This window comes from Clinocottus analis, unplaced genomic scaffold (assembly GCF_023055335.1).
Source record: "Clinocottus analis isolate CAN_PGR_092001 unplaced genomic scaffold, fCliAna1.0.p SCAF_1, whole genome shotgun sequence".
In the NCBI taxonomy this organism is placed as follows: Eukaryota; Metazoa; Chordata; class Actinopteri; order Perciformes; family Cottidae; genus Clinocottus; species Clinocottus analis.
In genome coordinates, this window is record NW_027175820.1 from 18,766,242 (window position 1) to 18,790,363 (window position 24,122).

The 24,122-nt window shown below is 40.4% G+C and overlaps 2 protein-coding genes and 1 pseudogene across 4 annotated transcripts; 1 reads left to right on the forward strand and 2 right to left on the reverse strand.

Annotated features, from left to right (window-relative positions):
- Positions 1–5,664: 5,664 nt before the first annotated feature.
- LOC137784776 (UDP-glucuronosyltransferase 2C1-like) lies at positions 5,665–7,155 on the reverse strand. The gene has a single exon (XM_068575691.1). The coding sequence runs from the start codon at positions 7,138–7,140 to the stop codon at positions 5,665–5,667; it is 1,476 nt and encodes a 491-aa protein (XP_068431792.1). The 5' UTR covers positions 7,141–7,155.
- Positions 7,156–7,727: 572 nt separating this feature from the next.
- On the reverse strand, positions 7,728–16,390 carry chrna5 (cholinergic receptor, nicotinic, alpha 5). 3 transcript variants are annotated; one of them, XM_068602090.1, is made up of 8 exons: positions 16,219–16,390; positions 15,758–15,898; positions 13,192–13,343; positions 12,957–13,001; positions 11,665–11,774; positions 11,268–11,445; positions 10,491–11,186; positions 7,728–10,238 (listed from the first exon to the last, which is right to left on the reverse strand). In XM_068602090.1, exons 2-8 carry the CDS (start codon positions 15,846–15,848, stop codon positions 10,080–10,082), a joined length of 1,431 nt encoding a protein of 476 aa, XP_068458191.1. In that variant the 5' UTR covers positions 15,849–15,898; positions 16,219–16,390; the 3' UTR covers positions 7,728–10,079. The 3 variants fall into 3 exon arrangements, with proteins under 3 accessions (XP_068458191.1, XP_068458285.1, XP_068458374.1); XM_068602184.1 differs by lacking the exons at positions 15,758–15,898; positions 16,219–16,390 and adding exons at positions 12,619–12,719; positions 13,401–14,714 and having other exon boundaries at positions 13,192–13,310; XM_068602273.1 differs by lacking the exons at positions 13,192–13,343; positions 15,758–15,898; positions 16,219–16,390 and adding an exon at positions 12,619–12,719 and having other exon boundaries at positions 12,957–13,111.
- Positions 16,391–18,326: 1,936 nt separating this feature from the next.
- LOC137803458 (UDP-glucuronosyltransferase 2C1 pseudogene) lies at positions 18,327–22,064 on the forward strand (annotated as a pseudogene).
- Positions 22,065–24,122: the final 2,058 nt, after the last annotated feature.

The following is a 24,122-nucleotide window of genomic DNA, read 5'->3' on the forward strand; positions in this document are numbered from 1 at the left end:
GTAATCATCTCGGTTGTAACATATTCCCAAATGTAACGTCTGTAACGTTACACTAGTAGTTTATGAGGCAACCCCATGAGAAAATGGAATATACAATTTGTTTCACCTTGTATTCAAAATGCCCTGAAAATGTTCCATGTGCAAAGAGAAAAACTATAAACACATTTCAGTGTTGTTTTGATCATGTTTCTGTAAATAAATATTCTAAAGACATGTTATGCAAAGATGTGAGGTGGACCTGTGTTGTATCTGTATCTCTGATCTAGCAGGATTTCTTATACTAGAAACAAACTGCGGGGTGTGGATGTCATTTCAAAGAGGCCACGGAGGCTCTGCATATTACTCAGTTCCACATTCTCTGTGCCTGTTTGGATATTACTCTGCTTATTGGATCACAATCAATATAGAGAGCGGGTGATGAAGGTCCTTATTGGATTTCTCTGGTTTCTTCTGCTAACCCTCCCTCCTGACAAAAACTAAAAATGTTCTGCTCTTACTACGAGGGGTTTGCACTGCTTCTCAGTACCTCAGTGCTCCCACTGCAGGTCAGATGCTCTCAGACGTTAGGGTCAAATTATTACACCTACTTAAAGACATGTTAATTTAGTTCTGGTTATAGATAAAATGGGCCGATGGAAATTTCACTTTAATCACAATCTCCATGTTAGGTACTAGCGACTAAAAACACATATCTCCAACATGTACTGTTGAGTATTGGCGTCCCGGCTGTGGACCGACTCTCAGCATGTCACTGTCTGATTCTCATTACACAACTAAAAATCAGAGCAGATGGCGAGTTACGTGATTACAAGAAAATCCAGCCCATATTTAATTGAATGCTGGCAGGGAAGCACAGACAGATACCAGCTCTCTGTCACATCTGATAAGAAACCCCTGTCTAATGAATTTAATTAAAGCTCACTCAGAACCCGTGCGTGGCTGATCTGCAGGAGGGCCGGAGATCCGCCGGACAGATAGTGTATGATGTACGAAATGAAGGCGCTGTGCGAGGTATCAGTGGACATTGTAGATGTACTGGTTGCTCAGTAAACTCATGCATGAACAATGTTAAATTTGGGAACAAAAGCGTCACAAGACACCACGGAACACACAGGAAGTGGCTCAGTATGGTTTCTGCACATGTGTTTCAGTTCTCTGTGGGTGAGCGACCAAAACCTGATCAGTGCCTTTAGAAAGTTTCACAAGGTGCTATCTGTGGAGTCTATGGTTGTTACATTGCTTATAATCATGATCATAATCACTGTGCTTCTGTGTAAGTACATTAACAAGCGATATGTTGGTTTAACTATTTAATTGTTTCTATGAAGAGAGAGGATTAATTTGGCTTCTTTTTCTTCAAGGTGCTCTCACAAATCAGGTCACAAGCGACAAAACTAACGGTGAGCTTTCATTATATGTGTGTGCTGTTTTCTCAATGTGATTTTATAGCTCTGCATGATTTATTAATTCATAGTCTGTCTCTGTTTCAACAAGCAAATGCAACAGATATTTTTCCTGCGAGGATTCTGGCCCATCAGAAAACTATCAGCGAGAACAGTGACCTTCATGTAACCTGCAGCACGTTTGGGTTTAAGCAAACGGCCAAAATGATTGTTTATTTATGTAACGGTGACGTTTGGATCAATAAGAAGATACAGAAGCAAGATCAATATGACACCACCTTCACCATACAAAGAGTTGGCCTCAATCACAGCGGAAACTACAGCTGTGTTTTCTCCATTTGGAATGATTTGCCTACCAAAATAGCCAAGAGAGGACACAATGTGATTCAGATTCTTGTTATATGTGAGTATTTGCATCCAAATATGAAAGCATGTCGACGTTATTTCTCGCCACTCATTTTGTCCGTCTTGCCTTCGCAGCCAATTATCTTCCTGCAGATATTTCCATAGCCGGGTCTTCAACTGTCAGAGAGGGAGACAATGTCGCTTTCAGATGTGCTGTTTCTGAAACCCCGCAAACACTTGGCAAATGTCAACTCATCCACTCTCACCTGAGGAGGAATGAGGACATCCTCCAGGTGCAAGCGTTCAATGTCACCCGGATGGAGGCAACTTTCACCATCGAAGGCGCCGTCAACAGAGATTCGGGCAATTACAGCTGCGTGGTGCTGCCATCTGAATGCATTCAAGAGAAAACCCTCTCTGGAAATAATGCGGTGTTGCTCGATGTCAAAGGTTAGCTGCGTGGTCACAAAAAACAGTAGAAATATATATAAGTATTCATTGTCTCTGTTTGCTTTTTCTAGTGCTTCAATGTTAAAAGTCTTCTGAACGTAGTGTGTTCTTGCTCTCCAGTGAGTTTGGTCTTCCAAGTGATCTTCGCTTGTGGAGGAATATTCATGTTCTTATTGGTGGGTCTGTTTCTGTGGTGGATAAACAAAAGAATGAGCGGAGAGATCTTAAAAGGCAAGTTTTACATATTTTGCAATGTGTAGAACTATCATCAAATTACATCAAAAATCTCCAAATCTAACTTTGTCTTACCAATCACTTTATGAACTTGAAAACATTTTCACACTTTTTTTTTATCCCATTTCAGCAGTCTTCTCAGCTTCATCCAAGTGAGTTTAACTTTTGACCCTGTCTCACTAATGCTGTTTGATGAGTTTAAGAGCATTCCCACAGTACGAGCAGAGTCGCAGATAGTCTTGTTTAGTTTTTTATATGCAGGATGTTTACCATGAATTCAAATATACTGGATACACAAGTGAATCTTCCACTGGTCTGCCAATGCTGAGTTGATTAAAGGGCTTAATTTGTGTGTTCTTACAGCGCGACGAGTCAGAGGGCAAACAGGGTGGAGGAAGAGGATGTGGAAGTACAAGACGGTATGTTGAAAATGGAATTACAGTAAAGGCATACTCTTGGGAGTTTGTAATGAAATTATCTATGATGTCAATTAGAAATAATACATCATCTAGATACATACAGGTCTGCGTAAGTACAACTATTCCCCTGCCTGGATTTAGACAGCAGGGACCCTTTCATACTGGTTCTTTCATTTTTTTTAAGGCTTAAAATCTTATTTTACAAACTATCTACTACCTAAAATACATAAAAGATCTTTGGTTTTACTAGCATTATATGTGATAATCCTAATTCCTGAAGAAGATATGATTATAGATGGCTAATTCTGTTTTGTTAAAATTATTTTCATCATGACGTGTCTTTCTTAAAAAAAAGTGCAAAGGTGCTTATACTAGCAATAATTGTTGCTGAGAATGAAATATACGCAGATATCGATTTGTAATAGAAAACAATTAACCCATTTATTTGTATCTGTTTTCTACCTTTTAAAATATTTTTCAACTCAGGAGACTCTTTCAGCTTGGGGGACAATGAAGAGTAAGAAACTTAAATACATTTTAATGCCAATAATTATTTATGCATCATTTAATTATAATGTAAGTAATTATTCTCACATTGTAAAGACACAATATTTTTAAACCGCCTGAGAATAATTTGCTGAATGAACCTGACTTCTATTATTGAAATATCAATTCTTGACAACATTTTCTCAGGTATCAGAATGTTGTGAATGCTGAGGGATCCACTAACGAAAATGATTGTGACGAAGTGTACAGTGTCGCAAGTAAGTGGTTTAGTTATTTTGTGCTATTACAGAAATATTTTTGAACTGAACATGTTGACAGTCATGGAGATGACAGATCGGTGTGTTGCTGGAGAGAGTTGCATTAATCAGATGTGGGTCAACTGACACATTTTTAATGCTAAAGGTTCTGTATTATGTATGATTATAGTGTAATATTCTCAGGACAGTTGCCAAAGTTAGAATAAATTCACTCATGAAACATTTGCTCTTTGCTCTCAAAAAATATGGCAGCGTGGACAGAAACTGAAAAGAATAAAAAATAATAAACTATGTCATTAAGTTATCGGCTGAGAAGACGTGACTTAGTATGATGCTGCTGGTCATTTTTTATGTTAACGCTTTACAGGAAACCACATCTCTATTTGCAGAAGCAGCAGCACAGATACCTTATGTGAGCAGCATTTTGTAGCATGCTCTATGACTCAATTGAACTAATTCTGCTATCACAAGTGATGAACAGGAATAAAGTATAATGAATGCATAATCGTCTAAAAAACCATTTGCCGCACGGGCATTTCTCAACCACAGTTGATCCACCGGGAAGGCCAGATCAAGTGCATGTGTATGCAGTGTCCTTGAGAAAAGAAAAGCTCCAGATCCAGTGCAGACCTAATTTGAATTAACTGAGATGTGTAACCGGCACCTGCCTGTAACACACTCTGTTTTGTGCAGCCTGTGTCACATTATGTGACAGCAAGGACATGTTAACATTGATAATTGATGAATTAAGTTGTTTTCTGTGTTTGTGGGACTTCTGAACTTTGCATTATTACATTATTACAGTCCACCTGAATAGCAGTATAGCAGGCAGAGGATAACAAATGTCCTGATGCAGTAATATCAACCTTTCTTTATTGCAGACGGGTTGGATTCATTTTACCTGTTTAATTAAAATAATGGGTGCTCCTTTTTTTTGTGTCATTTTTCTACAATCAAAGTATTATGGAATATGTTAGAGTATGTTGTAATGTTCATTGATTACACTTTGTCGAATCTCTCCTCTTGCTCTTTGTTGTATCCATCGTTCAATGTAAAGCATCTTCAATAAAATTACATTTGAGATTATATACCTTTTATAATAATATGCATTATTTAGAAAGGATATTTTATAAAGAATTCAGCAAAACAATTCGTTAATATTTTTTCTTTTTTTCTTTTTTCAAAATCAAATATACATTCAAATATACACTCAATCGACTGATAGTGATGTCTGTATACAGATAGTAATGTCTGTTTATATATATATATATATATATATATATATATATATATATATATATATATATATATATATATATATATATATGCAGCAGTGTGCATTGATGTAAATATGAACATAAATAACTTCTGTCCACAGAGGATTTAACTGTGAGCCATGTTGACTGTCTTTCACTTGAATTGTTCATTCTGAACATGTGAGGTCACCTGACATACAAAAGCATTTCCTTTAAAAGGAAAACTTATATTCCATGATCCAAACCGCTTAACCTATTTAAGGTCACAGGGGCGCTGGAGCCAATCCAAGCTGACATCGGGTGAAGGCAGGGTTCACTCTGGACAGGTCGCCAGTCTATCGCAGGCTGGAAAGGAAAACATATCCCATAGACTGCCTGCCAGTCTGATTTAAGTTTTTCATAAAAGTGCTCTACTAACAATGAGAGGCGGCAGTATGAGCAGCCTGCATTGGATGTGAACATCTTGTCAGAACGCGTCTCAGTTCACTTCTAATCAGGATTTCTAAGTACTTGTTGTGCCTGAAAGCTCACCCTGCCCTCCTTGGAAAGGGTTCTCATTGTTACACACAGCAAACCTTGTATCCTGCATGGAAAAGCCCGAAACTAATACATGATATTCAGTAAAGGCTCACATTATACAACACAACCATAACTCACCTCCTCAAGGAGGACTATTCCTAGTGGACAATGCACACCTGTTTTTACGTTAACCCTAACCTGGAATTCATTTATGTTCAGTTCATCAAAAAGCAAAAAGAAATAATTAAAGAGTACGACACAATTCAGTTTCTTCTCACTTTTTATTGGTTTTTCTTTTCAAGCATTTATCAAGACGCGCACATCTGAAAACCGCGAGAGGGAGAAAAGCAACCGCAGCAACAATAGCCAAAAAGGACAGAACCACATCAACCGAGTGGTATGAGTACCAGGGCATCCTGTAGGCTTCTGCTTTCAGGTGAGCTGCACCTTTGTGTCTCATGACAAACTCTACCCAGAAGAGGGCGGTCTCCAGCGGCTTCATTGGCTGATCTCTGTGCAGCCTGGAGAGCCTCTGCATGTTCATCCTGTAGGACGGCTCAGTCAGGACTTCCTGTATGGCCTTCAGGAAGTTGTTGTCTTTGTCCACTGTGGCTAATGTAAGAATTATAGCCGCACCTCTCTCTTGCAGACGCAGCAGGTTGTCGTATTGGTCGAAAAACACAGGCAGACCCACAACTGGGACTCCGTGATAAATAGCTTCTTGAACTCCGTTTGTTCCCCCGTGAGCCACAAACAGTTTAATCTTGGGATGTCCTAAAAGGTCATTCTGTGGCATCCAGTCTACTATCAGAGTGTTGTTGCCCAGAGTGGCTGGTCTCTCCCCTTTATGCCTCCAGATGACTTTCTGCGGTAATTTAGCAAAAGTTGCCGCAATCTCATTTGTTATTTCAGGAGGAAGCTCACTCACAAACGTCCCCAGAGACATGATGATGACTCCGTGCTCTCCAGAGCTCTGCACAAAGTCCTCCAAGTGTTCAGGAAGAGGTTGTGCTGGTTTACACTGGAACCCTCCAATATAGATAACATTAGGCATGGTGGGACGAGGGAACTCAAACACAAAGTCCACTCTCATCAGCCACAGGTCTGCTCCCCGTAATAAATCAATATATCTGACCTCTGGGCCAAAGAACTGGTCACAAACAGCTTGATACTGTGGATGGATGAAAAAACCATCCTGAACTTGCCAAATAACAGAGAAGAAGTGATTTTTGACTCTTTGAATGAAAGTCATTTTGTCTGACAGTCCTGAGCCGGTCAACGGGACATAAGATAAAGGAGAAGGCGCAATGGCCATATGTCCCTCTCCGCTAGTTATCCACCGCACATTATAGACCAGAGGCAGCTTAAGAGCCTGAGCCAACATTATGCCTGCACCCCATGCCGGATCTGTTATGACCAGGTCATACTTTCTGTCCTTTAAAGTATCCATTAAGTCTTTATCTTCAAACATGTTCGTAGCCATTTTACACATGATTCTATGCATGTTAAACATCGCAGTAAACATCTCAGCCTGCAAACTTGCAAAGATCCAAACTGAGCTCTCCCCCCTTTCTATGGCAAAGATCTTTTCCAGGATCGGGTTGATGAAGTCATGATTAAAGGCTTCAGTGACAGGAACTGTGATCGTCTTGTAGTGCGGAGAGTCATCCTGGATGTACCAGCTTTTATTGGTTCGTACCACATCGACAGAGTGTCCTCGAGAGTGGAGAGCTTTGATCATAATGTCCATGTTCACCCAGTGGCTTCCCTCTAAAGGAAAAATCAAAAGCTTTCCTCCATGACAAATTCTCCATGACAAGAACACCATAAATATTAGAAGAGAAGCTGCATGTGTGCGAGGAGGCATCTTTGACCTGAAGGGAAAACATAGATAAAGCATCATAAATAATCACTCTAGTAAAGAATACGGGCTTAAAACGCCATAAAATACAATAAACTAGAGTATGTTTTGCATTAAAGTTTCTCCCTATAAACGTAAAATGACATACAAGATCTGTAACATACCTGTTTCACGTGGAGCAGCTCCAAGGATGCATGTAAAACGAAATGAACCACTGAATACGTTCCTGCCCTGGAACGTATGGTTCCAGGGCAGTTTACATAAGTGGATTATAGATTTTTTTTGGGGGGGCTCAGAAATGGACAACAATGTGGCCTTTTTGTTGAAGCGGTGTGCAAATAAGTATTACAGCTACTTATTTGTACTAACTGTTACAAAGGCCACACCACTCGGACTCTTCCCCTCTCACAGTGGTATGCCCCACCTCACAATTTCTTTTATACTTGATATTTTATTTAGATATTTTTCCAGTTACAACCTTCAAAAGAAAGAAAGAATATGATAAATTCAGCATGCATCTGGCCAAGAAGGGCAATAAGGAAACAAAACAAGTTCAAACAAGTCGCCACCTCCCCCTTTAGAGTGGTATGTTCCATATTCTCAGTATAGTTTACAAGGACCACGAGAAACTTCTGGGTAGTGAGGCCAATTAAATGGGATGTTACTTCATTTATTTGATTTATTTGTGTCCTACATGTGAGTTGTATAACTAAATGTCCTGATAGTTAATTTCCACTAAATGTGAGCTGTTCCCTGTAATAGGAGGATTTGTGTAGCGAGCCGTCACCCTTGTGACCTCATGGTTCCTCATTGGGACTGTGTTATGCCGTTCTTTATGATGCTTGGGTTTAATGGTGTTGCTTTTGTTTATTCTTCCTATTTCAGAAACCACGCACATACCTACTTACGAATACCAACTAAACATGAATTTCTGTAGATCATGTCAAGTCAAACTCTCCAATAACGTTTTTTTTTTTTATCTGAACTACTGGATTATTTGTGATTTCAGACAGTAGTAATAGTAATAGTGACATCGGTGGTGGGTGTTGAAGTCAGGTAACATCTTTCTATCACTCCCTATGTGAATTCTGTTGTGAATTTGTCTTTCCCCCTCAGTGTTTCATATTTATGGTCAATAACATGCTCTTTTTAGAGGAGGATTTTCAAAGGTATGGTCATACGAAACCAAGACCTAAAGCCTTTAATCCTTTGAGCGGGAGAGCCCAGATAGTCCAAATCATTTTGTGTGCCTTGGATCAAGACGTCTCAGCAGCCAATCATACTCACAAACCAAAAGCAGTGTCTAACAGCAGCTGTCCAGAACTGCCTTATAATATAAGCCATATGAGTTGGTTTTATTCAGAGTTTTCTGGAGGATCTCCTCCTCCTGTTTTGTGTCTGACTGTATTATTGATTGTAGTACTACAGCTACTGCTGGTGGTGCCATTATTGTTGTTTTTCTGCTGTAATGTGAAGACACGGCCACACCGAGGCAGTGCAGGCTCAACCAATAGCTAAGCTCCTCGGCTGCTGGGGAACAACAGTCTTCTTGGTGCTTAGAGGGAATGGTGTAGTGAACCTTAGACCCTTTATTACAAATCTCCATAATACATCATGTGAGGTATCTGCATGAAACATCAATCAAATAACAAGACAGATTTGGATTTGTTATAAGACCCATTATACCTAGGCTAGGTTTTGTGTTAAGCTACCGTAGGCTAAAAACATCCAGGACCCACAGTGCCTCTGCACTGAGCTGTTGCTATGGAGCGTATTGCTGTCTCCATACAGAATGTGGGATTTGTCCTCAGGCTGGAAGGGAAGGGCTGCCAGAGACACTCGAGTCTGGGCAAGAAAGTCCACCTTTCCTTCCCACGCATTGTCAAGCATAATGAACAGAGACACTATTAAACCATGAGTGTCCCTAAAGAGGAAAGGCTTACCTGCATGACTGCTCTAAAGTATGATTATAGGTTTGTGTTCATGTAGCTGTCGTCTTCTGAATGGAATCAGGAAAATGAATTCAGGGGTATAGGTTTTTTTCATGAGAAGGAATGTGTGGTTCTATGCTCTTGTTCTTTAGCACATAACGCGAACAACATTGTCCCCATTTGTGAAAGCAGAATTATAGAAAAGCAAAGTTGAATCATGCCAATGATTATCTAATTATTTTAAATGTATTTTAAATGACAATGGAGGTACACTCCTATCTAGTGTATATCTGCCAATCTTGTTAATGAGCTGCCATATAATACCCTGATGGAGATTAAAAAAAGGGTCTCTTGAAATGATTTGAATTGACTTGAACTGATTTGATACGCACATATATTGTCTCCAGCAACTTTGTATGAACACAAAAGCCATTTGTGGGACATTTATCCAATTGATCCTGTGAGGACATTTTGTACCTACAAACCTTTATCAGACCCAACTATAAATCTTTCTTCCTTATCACACCAGCTAGTATCCTAGGTGAAATGAAGGCATTGAAATGTATACTGATATGTGAGATGGGGACACAACAAATGGGACATGGAAGATTTTTCTTATCATAATATATCAATTCATTCTTTAAACTCAGAAATACAGACTTGAAAATCTATCTGAAACAAACAAAAAACAACTCTCTGTGAGATGCACTCAGCAAATGAAAATCTCCAGCTTGATCTCTGGCACAAATGCGGTTTGCAGAATGACTGTGGATAAGCGGAGCAAGACACTATCTTGAGTGGTAATCACAGTATCTCAGTCTTTCAACTCTCAAATAAGACCCATAACGAGCTGTTAATGTGCTTTGCCTTCATTTGTGGCTCATTGAACTGTGGTTCTTAGAGAGTACTTCCAGCATGGTGAGGGACGATGATGCTGGCCCATTTGTAAATAACAGGGATGAAGAGGAGAGCAGTGCCCAGGGTTGACACCAGGAGGAAGGCCCAAAGAAACATTCGATCCAGGACTTGAGCTACATATTTCCAGTCTTGAACCACCTGGAACAAAAAATGAGCAGATGTTAGTCTCTTGGCATATTACTCCATAGTTAAAAGCCATTTTGATAATCTATGTGAGTGAGTAACATGTAGTATTCAATCTTACGGGGTTTATTTCAGCCTCTGTCATGATTACTTTTATACATCAATATATTAGTGAAAATATTGGGCCAAAATTATTGTTAGTAGCACTATTGACCATACCTATTATAACCTATGGAGTCACAAATACACAAAATCTAATTTACTCACCGCTCTGACCTCGTTTTCTTTAACCAGATGCATGGCTATGTAGCGAATAGAATCCAAAGCTGCTTCTAAGTTATGTCTGGTGTAGAGCAGAGATGTCACTTCAGGTGCTGAGTCCTTCATCTTGCCCTGTCCTGCTGCTCCTCCTGTTCGGGCTACTCCAGCCGTGGCGTAACGGTCGGCATGGCTGCGCATGCACAGCAGCTTAGGCAGTCGATGCAGGAAGATCCTCCTCACCCAGGGTGCCATGTCGTTATGTGTCGAAGAAGAGCGATGGTGGATGTTGATGGCAAAGACGGTGATGATGATGGAAAGTGTAACGAAGATCATAGTGAAGACCAGGTACTCCCCGATGAGAGGGATCGCCTTCGAAGAGGAAGGAATTATCTCCTCAATGACCAGGAGGAAAACTGTGAGAGACACCAGGACGGAGGTGCATAGAGAGATCTTCTCGCCACCGTTGGAAGGCAGATAGAAAACAAGGATGGTGAGGAAGGACAGGCCAATGCAGGGGATGATGAGGAAGAGGGTGTAGAAAAGAGGCAATCTGCGGATGATGAAAAAGTAGGTGATGGTGGGATAGGTAGAGCTACTGTCTGTCCTCAGACCACGGCTACCTGTGGCCTTTACTATCTCCCATTCACCGTTGTCAAAATAGTCCTTCTTGTCCACATGGAAGTCCTCCAAAGTTATGTCCACCTGTTAAACACAGAGTGAGTTAAATATCATGTCAACCACTGGTCATGACTTACGCTACTGTACTATGGAGTGGACACTCACCTGGGAGCCATCATATGTCCAAGAGCCAAACTTCATTGAACAGTTTTGGAGGTCAAAAGGAAAGAATGTGACATCAATGGTGCAGGCTGACTTGTAGTTGGCTGGTGGCGTCCATAATATGGTTCCATCGTACTTAACAACTGCCTTGGTGACAGTACCCTCAAAACGCCCATCTGAACTGTTGAGAAAATATAATGTATTCATCTTAAAGATTCACTGATAGCTAGATGAACTTATTATTAGAACTTCATGCGTAGCTGCAAGTTTCTATTGTGGATTTCTTGAAGCTTTTTCTAAACTAGATATTTGTGCTGTCAGGATATAAGTATGGTCATGACTATCGTGTACATTTTGTAAAATATAATCGTAATTTCCTTCTATATATAATGACACATACTTATCATACAGTACAACGTCAGGGAGCCAGATCCTGTTGGAAGGGACTCGGATGGTTGTGATGCCCAGATAGTCATCTGGGTTCCATCTGAGTTTCCGGTCAAGCCACTCCTATTTAAGAAGGAACAATGTAGTAAAAAAAACTCATCAAAGGGGCATTAAAGTATGACGGTTTACAATGCCTTAATTAGTTAGCTTTAGACGTAGACTGTATAACATATGGACGTAATCTCTGTGACGTCTCCCACAGGTTTCTGAAGAGCCTTTGTGAAGCTCAAAGTGGGTTGCCCTTTTCGGAGTAACGACACAGAATAATTTCCTACTAATCCAAAAAGGAAGTTGGATCATCAGTGAAGCTAAGGCTTGCCTGGGTAAGACAGCAGAAGGGACAGCTAGCGTCTAGCGACTTAGAACGGCACCCAGCTGTTACTCAAAGAAGCAAGGACCTCAAATATGGCTAAATTACACTTACTCTTAGCTTATGAGCAAGGCTAGCAGTTTCCCTCTGTTTCCAGTCTTTGGGCCAAGGTAAGCTAACCAGCTATGGTGTTAGCTTCATATTTACTTGACAAACATTGCTGCAAAAAAAGCCAATAGACGTATTTTTGTTTTTTTAAACATAAAACCTATTATTAGTTATGCTTGTATACAACATTTTTTTAGGAAGAGTAGGCCTACATGGTGAGTAAAAATATAACAATTTAATTGTAGGCTACTAACTATCAAATCTATTTGATTTGTCTTAGATATGCTACATGTTAGCTACCTTGTGAAAGCATAATCTGGAGGGTAATATGTATGATAATAGCCAAACAAAGGAGATACAATGACTAAATCTTCCACGCTTCTTGCGAATGATATGTTTGATAGATAGACATTCATACTGGGTCCTTCGACCTTCCATCACCCTTTTTTTGCATGATGCAATCCATCAATATGAAAGGGAGCAACTGACCCCAACAGCAAAGCCTGGTCCGTGGGGATAACTCAAAAGATGCATGACAGACAGGACTTCCAAGACCATGAATAAGGCTGACAGGAGCAGACAGGGACAGCCTGTGGAGGCAGGTGCGTGGGCACAGGGCCGAAAGGACTCATATAAATGAAGACTGTGAGTGAAATGCCACCAGACAAGATTAAAAAAGGGGGACCGGTTGTCTTTAAATGCCATGTAATGCCAGAGTATTTTTTTAAAATAAAGTAAACACTGACAGTTACAGCCTGACAACTTTACCTGCATGTTTACTGATGATGGTGAAATGTGATGTTTAGGTTATGTGTAGCTCTACTTGCCTGTTTCATCCACACATTAGTTGTCATTCGCTGATTTTTCTCATCCTGCGGTGAAAAGACAAAAGTTAAAATTTCTATTTAAAGAGAAGCCAAGTTGAAACAATTTCAATATGATTTTTTTTCTCTCAACCGTACTGTTCACTGACCATTCGTGGGCTGTGGTTAACGCCTCAGTGACACACACACACACACACACACACATTATTAACAATATTGATTGTGTTTTTTTCCTCACCACATCAACTAACTGGGAGATGGCAAGTCCGAACTTCACACGTATTGTCTGGTTTAGGTATTCCACTGGACGGACCCATTTCTGATAGTTTGCAAAGAGGTATTTGAACAGCTTGTCCTCTGCTTTTGCAAAGGATGAGAGTTTTGGAACCCCTAAAAAATGTAAAATAAATACAAGTTTAAATAGGAAAATTACAGATTTAGACTTACGTCCTCCAAGATTTTTTTATTTTTTTTAGTAAATACAACAGCAGCTTTGATTTGTACAGTAATGATATGCTCGATGACTTATCCATTTCCAGATCTCTGTTGAGCATTGCTCTCATACAGCACAGCATTCAACTCTCTGACCTGACTACAAAGTTTCTGTCATTTACAGTTTCTGGATATGACCTCCATATGACTTTCATAAGAGTTAGAGAAACTGAAGCTTTGACCCAAACACACACTGAATATACAATAGTGTTAAGAGTCCTGCATGAGAGATATACCCCACTTCCTATCAAGAGCATGTCCTTCACGACAAAAAAGATATCATATGCGTCAGTGATTGTAAATAATATATGCACTCTCAAGTCAAGGTGCATGTTTTTAAAAAAAATTAAAATTCACTGCTTACCAATGCATCATGGGAGATTAAGTGTATGTAATGACTGTACTACTATTTTGTTTGAATTCAGTATAAGATGCTTTTGCCTCCTTTAAAAAATTACAAAAGCTGTATTTTTCCATCCATGCGTGCATCAAAGCATACGAGACATGTAGCTATGACATCATGTGCAGTTAGAAGATGAGGGTAACTGTCCTGTTTCATACAACATGGTATTAATCACAGTCAAACTGGTGCATTGTTTTGCTGAAGCAGAGCTCCTCCGTTGTGTTGAAAATATTGATCACATTTTGAATTACAAACCATTTCTATTTATCCTGCTCTTTAAATCACTCGCCATCATGGTTATATACTCAATTTTATGGATGGGAAATGTGGCTGGAAATCTACCAGAAGGGCTGCCCACAAATGTATGGTGGTGTCACCCTCTCAGTGTGTGTGGATCAATAAAGACAGGGCCGCAACACCCTCAAGCAGTGACTGTGTGATAAGCAAATTCATCATCTGTTGACCCTCTCCTCCACTATCACCAGCATCCACTGAACAGCATGCTGCAGACTTTGCTGGATTCTACATTCTACTCTGTTTTAGTGTATGATGGAAGGAAAGTATAGTCAGAAAATAATATAAACATAATATATGTATGTGCTACAAGGTAACGGATGTGTTCATTTGCACCTCATGCTAAGTAAAATGATTATCTAATGATTACTCATTTTCAAGGAGACCCAAATCAATGCTGTCTGATGCAGCTGGCGACATGATGAAAACTAAATCAATATAAATTAAACATGAATAATATGATGTGTGGTGTGCTACAGATGGTGACGACTACAGTGAGATCAAAGGAACACCGGCCAGATATGCAAAACATCATTAACCGAAAGACAAAAAGAGAAACCAATAGATTTTTAGTGCAATCCAAAAAGGCCATACACATAGGAGCATATGCATAAACATACTATATGTAGACACTGTACGGTTGATACATGCACACACACAAATATATATACACGCTGTCATGGCAACAGCGGTTCCTGCCTCTTCCCTCTCCTCTTGCTACATAGGGTTGATCTCTGTGTTGTGCATCCTGTATTAACCTCTCTCATCCTTCGTCACAAGCTGTTCCTCACCTGCCCCCGAGCTGTCACGACAGAGTTCACTGCCCCAGCTCACTACCTGACCCGGTCATCTGTCCAGGTGGACTGGATTCACCTCAGGATGTGAAGATGGAAGCACAGCTCTCCGTTGCCTCATTACTCAAGCCGAATGTTTCCTGTTCTGAGGACCATTTGTCTGCTTTTTGACGACCACATGCCAGCCTTATGAGAATTGCATTTTCCGGAAGTACCCAGAAACTAAGCCAACACATGCACACTGTGTTTTACTCTCACGTGAGCAACTCAGCCATTACACAACTATCACCTGGTTGCTCTGTGATGTGGATACTCCCAAGTTGTAACCATTTTTTATTTCTATTGCATCCAACATGACCTTTAGACTACTGTTGAAAGTTCCTGGTTTCCTGCGTTATTTATTAACCATATCTAGAGGATGTTATCTAAAATGTATAATGAGAAAACTAATTGATTCCCATTCTGATGTATTACTGTTCTGTCTTTTAGTTGTGAGAAACGGTCCGCTTGTTCAATAGCTGAGCTCAATTATGACAGCGTTCATGCAGCAAAAATGATTCATCACCAAAAAAAAAAAAGGAAAATGAAACTACCAGAACAACATTAAATATTGATGTTATTAGATAAGTGGATGCTCTGACTTTTTCTGTTTTACTGCAGGCTCTCTTCACTCCTCTCTAACCATCTGTCAATCTTCTCTCTCCGACTCTACATATCCACGAGAGTCCAACTTATCTGTGACTAGGCCATCTGTCACACTGAGGCTATTACATTCTACCACGGTCATTTGATGAGGCATTCCCAGTCCTTGGGAAACTCACGCAGCGAGTGGCACAGGTGGCAGCAGCACAGCAATGGCAGCAGCAGCAGCAGTGCAAGAGAGGTGGCTGCCCCTCCTGCTCTCAGCATCATATCAGAGGTGGCACTGGATCCACGCAGCCGGTCCCTCGGGCAGCACAGAGCTGGAAAATAAACGTTTAAAAACAGGGGTTATAAATGAAAAATGTTCGCTTTTGTGTACAACAGGAACACGTGAGCTATTAAGAAAATGGCTTTAATTAATCATGCCTTGGGTTAAGGGTTCAAATCTCAAGGCAGCCTGCACTGGTCCCCTCTGGTGAATATGCAATCACAGTTACTGGTGTTAGTGAATCAGCTGTGTAAGCGAAACATCCTGATGTCGTTCATACAAAAGGATAAACATTATTCATCACGCCTCTACCTTGAGCTTCTCCGAGGTCATTGCTACATTTTACACAGTAAGTAAATGCTGGAGACATACCTGCTTTGAGTGTCTTCCATTAACACACAATCCAGATCGGCAGCAGTGGTGGAGGCGATGGGAGTCTTGACGACAGTGCTGCTCTAGCGCTCCTCCATTCCATGCAGGTTCTTCCTCTCGCCTCATACAGATGCTGCTTCACTCCCTGCTGCTTCCAATTGTGGACAGGCAACACATCCTCCTCCTCCTCTTCCTCCTCCTCCTCCTCCTCCTCCTCGTCCTCCTCCTCTACAGACAGAGAGCCCGCCCTCTTCCGTGCCCTTCTCCTAGCATTCGCGTGGTCACTAATCACAGACGGTGATGGTCGCCCCCGCCACGCAGCCGCCTTACTGCTGCTGCTCAGCAGCGTCAGGGAATAGCATGTGATAGCATGATTCTGCTTGTGATGTGTTGCTACATTTTGTACCTCTTCCAGTTCCTCTCAGTCTCTATGTGCTTCCATGGCAACAGCATATTGTGGGACCCAGAGATGCTGTATGGGATGTGTGTAAAATCAATTTGCACCATCATATTTAATTTATATTGGGATTATGTTTTAGCTTGTAAAAAATATGTTTGGATACTGACCATTGCATTTGTTTGATTTACTATCTATTTTATTTAATCTTTAAGGGACATTTAAACCCAACATTATAAAAGAAATACATATTTTTCCTCTCATCTGTATAGTGATATTTATTAATCTAAATTGTTGAGATGTAAGTTGCTTAGTTTTGGAGATATCGGTCTTCGATATGTTTGGCTTCTCTTTAATATAATGGGACTGTATGGCACACGGCTGGTGGTGCTCAAAGGGCTGTCACAACATGGTCTGTGTTATCTTGAGTAACAAGGTTATGATTTCTGCACAGGAAAACAGTAAAGACATTGTTAATGACTTAAGTGATAATCTGTTTTAAACTAACATTTGACAATGGACAGCAAGGCTAAAATTGAATTGCGTAAGTAGAATAATTAGCTTAAAAACCTGGAAGACAATTTGTTCCGAAAGTAACTTTTCGATCTGGTGCGTGAAAAAGTTGCAGAGGCTGTGTGTAAAACCAATCTTGCTGCAGCAATATAATAACATGCTGCCATTTCAATAAAGCATGCATGAAACAAAGAGAAATCTTGCCTACTGTAAGTTTTATGGAACGTAATGAGTGAACACACTGCAAATGAACATAGCGTTTAAAGAAGCAAATTACCTGACGGTGAATCCATTTACATTTTTTAAAATATATGTTGTGTTTGTCAGTTATGGTCATATTTACATCATTAAGTGAAAGACAAAACCAGTATACAGTGTACAGTACATACTAAAGAAAAGAAGGAATGGCATCCAGACACTATAATGCTGCCAACACTAACAATGTAGGTTGCTCTGAAATTATAATCAGTAAAAGACTGCATTGGGACAAAGCCAGAGCAGACTCATATATTATCATATGAGCACTACTTCAATGGCATTTCATGCACAGCCTGTTGTTTAATCCTTTACTAATTTGTCAAATAGCAAAGATAATAAGCAAACAAGTCTTGTGTCTGGCTGGTCTAATGAGGTTTACTTGATTGTTCTATTAATATCTTTGAGGTAATACAGCCCAGAAATGGTTCAGATTGGCTCTGATCGGGGTTCAGACATGGGTTCAGGAGGAATCTGTAGCCTCTTGGCTTCCCGAGGTTTTTTCCCTCGCAAGATTGCACGTGACTCACAGCCATCTGGAGACAGGGGCATATACACAAAAAAAATACCCTAACTGCCTGTCCTGTGTTACCTTATTGTCAAAGATATAGCACAATCATATATAAATATATGATAGCTTAAGTCCTGGCGGTGTCCCATCCTATCTCAGAGTGGTTTTCCGTTAAATGCAGTTTCGAAAACGTTTTCTGCAATAACAGAAAAATCCAAACGTCTTCTCAAAAGAAGATACAATCAGACTTTAAGTTTCAGAAGTTTCTGTAAACAGTCGCTGCCGCTTACCGCGCGTGATTGGTGGTTGTGTGTGTGTGTGTGTCCCTTTCTAAATAAAAAAAAAGAAAAGAAGCAACAAAAAAAAAACCCTAACCAATGGACACTCAGGAAATCACTAAGGACCCGCCCATCAGTTCTGCTTGTAGTCAACCGCAGAAGAAAATCGGTGTACGGTCATGTTTCCGATCTCTCAGCTGTTTTTGCAAAGCAGTGACGTGGGAGAAAGTTTCAGAACTGTCTGAAGATGGGTAAGTGTGACCTCATTATTGTCTGTGTCTCGAGATCCAGTGGAAGAGAGGAGAAAGGGAGTGATACCAGCGAGGCTTTTATTGGACTAAGTCACGAGAGAGAGAGAGAGAGAGAGAGAGAGAGAGAGAGAGAGAGAGAGAGAGAGAGAGAGAGAGAGAGAGAGAGAGAGAGAGAGAGAGAGAGAGAGAGAGAGAGAGAGAGAGAGAGAGAGAACTCTCAGATTTCTAATTTAATAAGCTATCTGAAAATAAAAAGATTAAATGTGATCTTTGGTATTTCAATCTGTGCCATAGTTCTTGATGTGACGATCTCATTAATCAGTAACGTCCTTATCACGGTGTTGTTAGTTCTTACCTTTCACTCACTCACTCCTTCCAGTTTAACGTGCACACACTGGACAAAGCAACTTCCCTACTGTGACGTTTCCTGTGTGGAGGAACAGTACCGAGCACAGTAAGTAGGCCTGCAGGCGGCCCGGTGAACAATGTCTGACCGTGTATGAGAGTTTGCTGTGTTTTATGGATGTTTGATATAACTTTGCTGCTTAGTAAGTGGAAAAGTGAATCCAGCTGCAGTTTGATATCTTGCTTTAATCTTCTTCTTTTTTTTCCGCGAAAATTATAGATTTCATACAAATAAGCTTTAAATCTTGATCTAATTTCTGTCTGCACATTCACTCTAAGCGGCAGAAACACAACAACAAAAAGAAAGAAGCAAATTGTGCCGGTGAGATTAAGAAAGAACAGTCTGGGGCTTGTATTTGAAAGGAAAAGTGATGAAGGTGTACAGTATCAATACAAATATTAAAGTAAGACATAGTAGTCCTATTAAGATAATAATTTCCTGCAGCATGGGCAGCATCACAAGTGTTTAAGGAGCAGTGTGTAGGATTTGGCAGCATCTAGTGAGGCTGCAGCTTGCCATGTGCAACATATCCCGTGTGTCAAGCGTGGAGAAGAGAAGTAAGGTGAGCGAAATGAAAAAGTGCAACAGAGACTGGCCCTATCTAGACCTAATGTTTGGTTTGTCCTTTCTGGGCTACTGTAGCATGTTGGGGCCTTTGTAAAGGGCACCTGCTCCATATTGATGGCCAAAGTGCAAAACCTCCGATCTGCAAAAGGAGGCTAGGAAAAATCTCCTATCTGAATTCTCTGTTTTTTCCCTTTTTTGTATTATGTATGACGTATCGGGTATCCTTAACAAGTAGCATTTTTTTGTATCTTCAAAAAAGTTAATTTTTCAGATAGGAGGTTTGGCTCTTCAGCCATCGATATGTAGATAGAAGACAATCATTGTACGTTGAAAAACACACAACAATACCTATTTTTAGGTGATTATAAGCTAAAGAAAACATTCTAATTATTATTGTTTTCCTACTGCTAGATCACTCTGAATGTGAGGTACTTTCCCTTTAAGATAATCCTGTTTCCTGTAGCAGGGATAGCATCACAAGTGTTTGTCTATTTGTTTTTAAGTCATTTTGAAGTGAATAAATGAATGACATTTTTTTTTCCCCACCATGGTCATTTGATTGTCCATTTTTTTTCATTTTCAGATGAAGCTGCTCTGTTGTTGCAGTGTTTTACTGCTGCTCGTCCTCTTTCCCAGACCCTGTCAAGGTGGCAACATCTTGGTGTTTCCCATCGAAGGCAGCCACTGGATAAACATGGATATTCAACTTCAAGCTTTGCACTCGAGAGGACACAATTTAACTGTCGTCCGTTCTAGCAAAAGCTGGTATGTCAAGGATAACTCCTCTTACTACAATACCTATACAGTTCAGGTGGAGAGGAGCATGGATCAGAAGTTCATCACAGAAATGATATCCAGCGTCATTCAACATGAAAGGGGGGCCCTTCCTTTCATGAATTTTCTCCACCTGACTGTAGGAATGTTTGGCATGTTTGTTGAGGCTCACAAAATTGTGGCTGAATTTGCATCGGCAATGCTCGATGACCGAGAATTGATGAGAACCATACGAGATGGCAAGTTTGACATGGTGCTCACTGACCCATGTTGGGGTCATGGAGTCATCGTGGCCAAATATTTGAACCTTCCTTTGGTTTATAATGTCCGGTGGATGATAGCTGGAGAGGGTCATCTTGCTGTCGCTCCTTCACCTTTGTCATACATTCCTATAACAGGATCTGGAAACACTGATAATATGACTTTTTTTCAGAGAGTTAAGAACAACATTCTTCATATAATAGGTCAAACACAACAACAGCTGTTGATTAAGCTAGTATACCAGAAAGTATGTGACAAATATCTTGGGCCAGGATATGACTATAACCAGTTAGTGCTTGATGCAGACATTTGGCTGATGAGAGTGGACTTTGTGTTTGAGTTCCCTCGTCCCACCATGCCTAATGTTGTCTATATGGGAGGGTTCCAGTGCAAACCTGCCAAACCTCTTCCTCAACACTTGGAGGACTTTGTGCAGAGCTCTGGAGAGCACGGAGTCATCATCATGTCTCTGGGGACTTTTGTGAATGAGCTTCCTGCCGAAATAACAAATGAGATCGCTGCAGCTTTTGCTAAATTACCGCAGAAAGTCATCTGGAGGCATAAAGGGGAGAGACCAGCCACTCTGGGCAACAACACTCTGATAGTAGACTGGATGCCACAGAATGACCTTTTAGGACATCCCAAGATTAAACTGTTTGTGGCTCATGGAGGAACAAACGGAGTTCAAGAAGCTATTTATCACGGAGTCCCAGTTGTGGGTCTGCCCTTGTTTTTCGACCAATACGACAACCTGCTGCGTCTGCAAGAGAGAGGAGGGGCCCAGCTTTTGACAATTAAAACGGTGGACAAAGACAACAACTTCCTGAAGGCCATACAGGAAGTCCTGACTGAGCCGTCCTACAGGATGAACATGCAGAGGCTCTCCAGGCTGCACAGAGATCAGCCAATGGAGCCGATGGAGACCGCCATCTTCTGGATAGAGTTTGTCATGAGACACAAAGGTGCAGCTCACCTGAAAGCAGAGGCCTACAGGATGCCCTGGTACTCGTACCACTCGGTTGATGTGTTTTTGTTCCTGGCTGGAGCTGGGCTGTTCGTGCTTCTAACTATATTCATTTTACTCAGGTGTTTATACACTGCAATGTGTAAATCTAAAGTGAAACGTGACTAATCGTTCATGGGATATCTCTTAATAGATTTTGGGACTTACATAAGAGATTATGTTTTTGATTGCCCATCCATGCAACCTTTTAACAGTAATTGCATTATTTTTTTTCATTTAAACTTGCTTGAACATATTTTAGTGAAGTATGTGCACAAACTAAATAAATATTGTAACCTTTTTCATAATGAACATGACAAGAAAAATAATAGGAAATAATGTACATTCATTTTGATTTTGTGTTGACTCCATTTTTACTAAGCCACGTAGTTGTAATCGGATGGCAGGTGCATGTTAGTGTCGTCGGTCCGCAGCGGGGAAACTACAATGTTTTGAAGATGGACTACAAAAAAGCACTTCGTGTATTCTGACAATGTTGCGTCAAGCAGACTACATGAACAATCAGATCAAAGTATTACTTTATTCATAAGGTTGGAAAAGAAATGAGAGAAGTACAAAGCTACTAAACGGCCTTACTGTTCAGTTTCAAACATGCTGAATTAAACATGTTCTCCCACAATGTCTCATTTCCCTTTTTGTGGTCATCGTTATCTAATAAGAATATGCGGGCAACACTTTATGAAACGCAACACAACTCAGTGTGGCCTAGAAGCATTGACTTGATAGTGTTTTATTGTACTGTGACAAAACAGTTGATTCAAAAGATGATAATCATAAACATGACTGACTGAAGAGCTCGTCCAGTTTAACACGTCCATAAAAGCTTCTGTAGCTGAAGTCAAATAAAAATAATAGGGGCTGAGCTGCATTACAACACCAGAGAGAAAATATCAAATACAGCAGTTTGATCGCTTTCCAACATTTTTCAGCAAGAGCAATGTAATGTTTGTAGTTTGACAGCAGGTTTAACAGATTATTGAAAGTATTTACAAGTTATAGCAACTGTTAGTTACATGATCTGCGTTGGTCACCATTCAAGATTGTTTGTTCTCATGAATGGTGCGTCATTATCTACTTTCCTCTTATAAAGACAGTGTTTCCTATGCTAAAGGAGCTAAGTAAGGAAGCATTGAAGCTCCGTTTCTTTGCTTTTAGAGAATTCAACCAGCACTTATCATGACGGCCACTTAAATACTCATTTCACTCAGTTAGGAACCTTCCTAGCTAAAAAGAACGATTCAACCGCAGCCAAAGAAAGACTAAAGCCCTTATCTATTTTGTCCATACTTTGACAGGCTTTGATTGCTAAAGTCTGATTAATCCTGGAGTATGTTTTCTGACTCATTCTTTATTTGATTCTTATTCTGTGTCGTGAGCCAGTTGGAGTTTCACACCTCCAACCACCAGGTGGTGCATCTTTCTTTTGACATAACTGATGTCGGTGTAAGGTCATTGCAATCAGCTTCAGGCTTTGTGTTGTGTGATAAGCATGCCGTAGTTAATGCTCCTGCCACACAGAGCCACAGCCTTTGTTTATGCCCACGTTCGTGGTTTGTACTATTTGTGGAACATTTTAAAGGAAAGCATTTGAAAATACCGGATCAACAAATGGGAAACTACAGAACAATACAACGCATATTTTTGTTTCTTTGCCAACTGGGTATTTATTGGAAGTGCGTGTCCTTCTAAAGTCTCATAGCAGCAGCCTCTAAGTGGCTTTTTAAGGTTAAAACATTTTGTCAAGGGCTTCAGGGCTGCACGGTGGACCACCTCACAGCAAGAGGGGCACGGGTTCAATTCCCCCTGGCAGCGTGGGTTCCCTCCGGGTTCTCTGGCTTCCTCCCACAGTGCAAAGACGTGCAGCTCCGGTTAATTGGAGGCTCCAAATTGCCCATAAGCGTGAGGGCATATGTGCCCTGCGACAAACTGGCTTCCTCCAGCGTGAACCCCGCCTCTGAACCAATGTCAGCCGGCTCCAGCCTCCACGCGACCCTCAATAGGATACGAGGTTTGGATAATGGAATGGAATGTTTGTCTTTCTATAATAAACATGTTTCCCAAGAGGTGGAGTCTTAACCTTGAGCTGAAGATTTAGCTGAGTGACTTCTATTCATCTTTATTAGTTGTACAGCTTGTCAATCTTGTCTTGTAGTTTCAGGTTATTCCCCTTCTAGTGTGTCGATGTCAGTTAGACATTTGTTTTGCCTCGTTACACTATGAGTGAATGTATCTTAAAGGGTTATTTAGGGTTATTTAGGTTATTTAGCTCAACAGACCTGTTTTCAAGGGCAAGACCAAACAAATAAAGCAGGAAGTGGTTTATCAGTCTCATGAGTTTGTAGACAGCCCTTCAGTCCTGCCTCAACGGTACAAAGCAGAAGTTTAGCAAAGCCAAGAAGGTTTTCATGTAAGTTGACCATTTATAGATTTGCTTCTTGCCATAAGATTTGTCTATATTTTGTTGTGTGGAGTAAAACTGCTATACTGAAACAATGTAAATATCTTAGACCTGTTTCATAGCTTAGATTAAAAATAAGGTCCACACTTTTGATTATTAAATGATGTGCATCATAAAATGAATGGTAGAAATGTGTTTTACTTCCTGTAAAACGGCTAAGGCAGTTTAATGTAGCATATAATGCAAGTATCACACTTTATGTCTCCTAT

Excerpts from the sequence above, each read along its gene's own strand:
- chrna5 (XM_068602090.1), bottom strand. The coding sequence starts at position 15,848 with ATGATGCTGAGAGCAGGAGGGGCAGCCACCTCTCTTGCACTGCTGCTG. Across the intron at positions 11,775-12,956 it reads CTAATGTGTGGATGAAACAG|GAGTGGCTTGACCGGAAACT; the intron begins GCAAGTAGAGCT and ends CTTCTTAAATAG. Across the intron at positions 10,239-10,490 it reads AAGAAAACGAGGTCAGAGCG|GTGGTTCAAGACTGGAAATA; the intron begins GTGAGTAAATTA and ends TTTTTGTTCCAG.
- LOC137784776 (XM_068575691.1), bottom strand. The coding sequence starts at position 7,140 with ATGGACATTATGATCAAAGCTCTCCACTCTCGAGGACACTCTGTCGAT.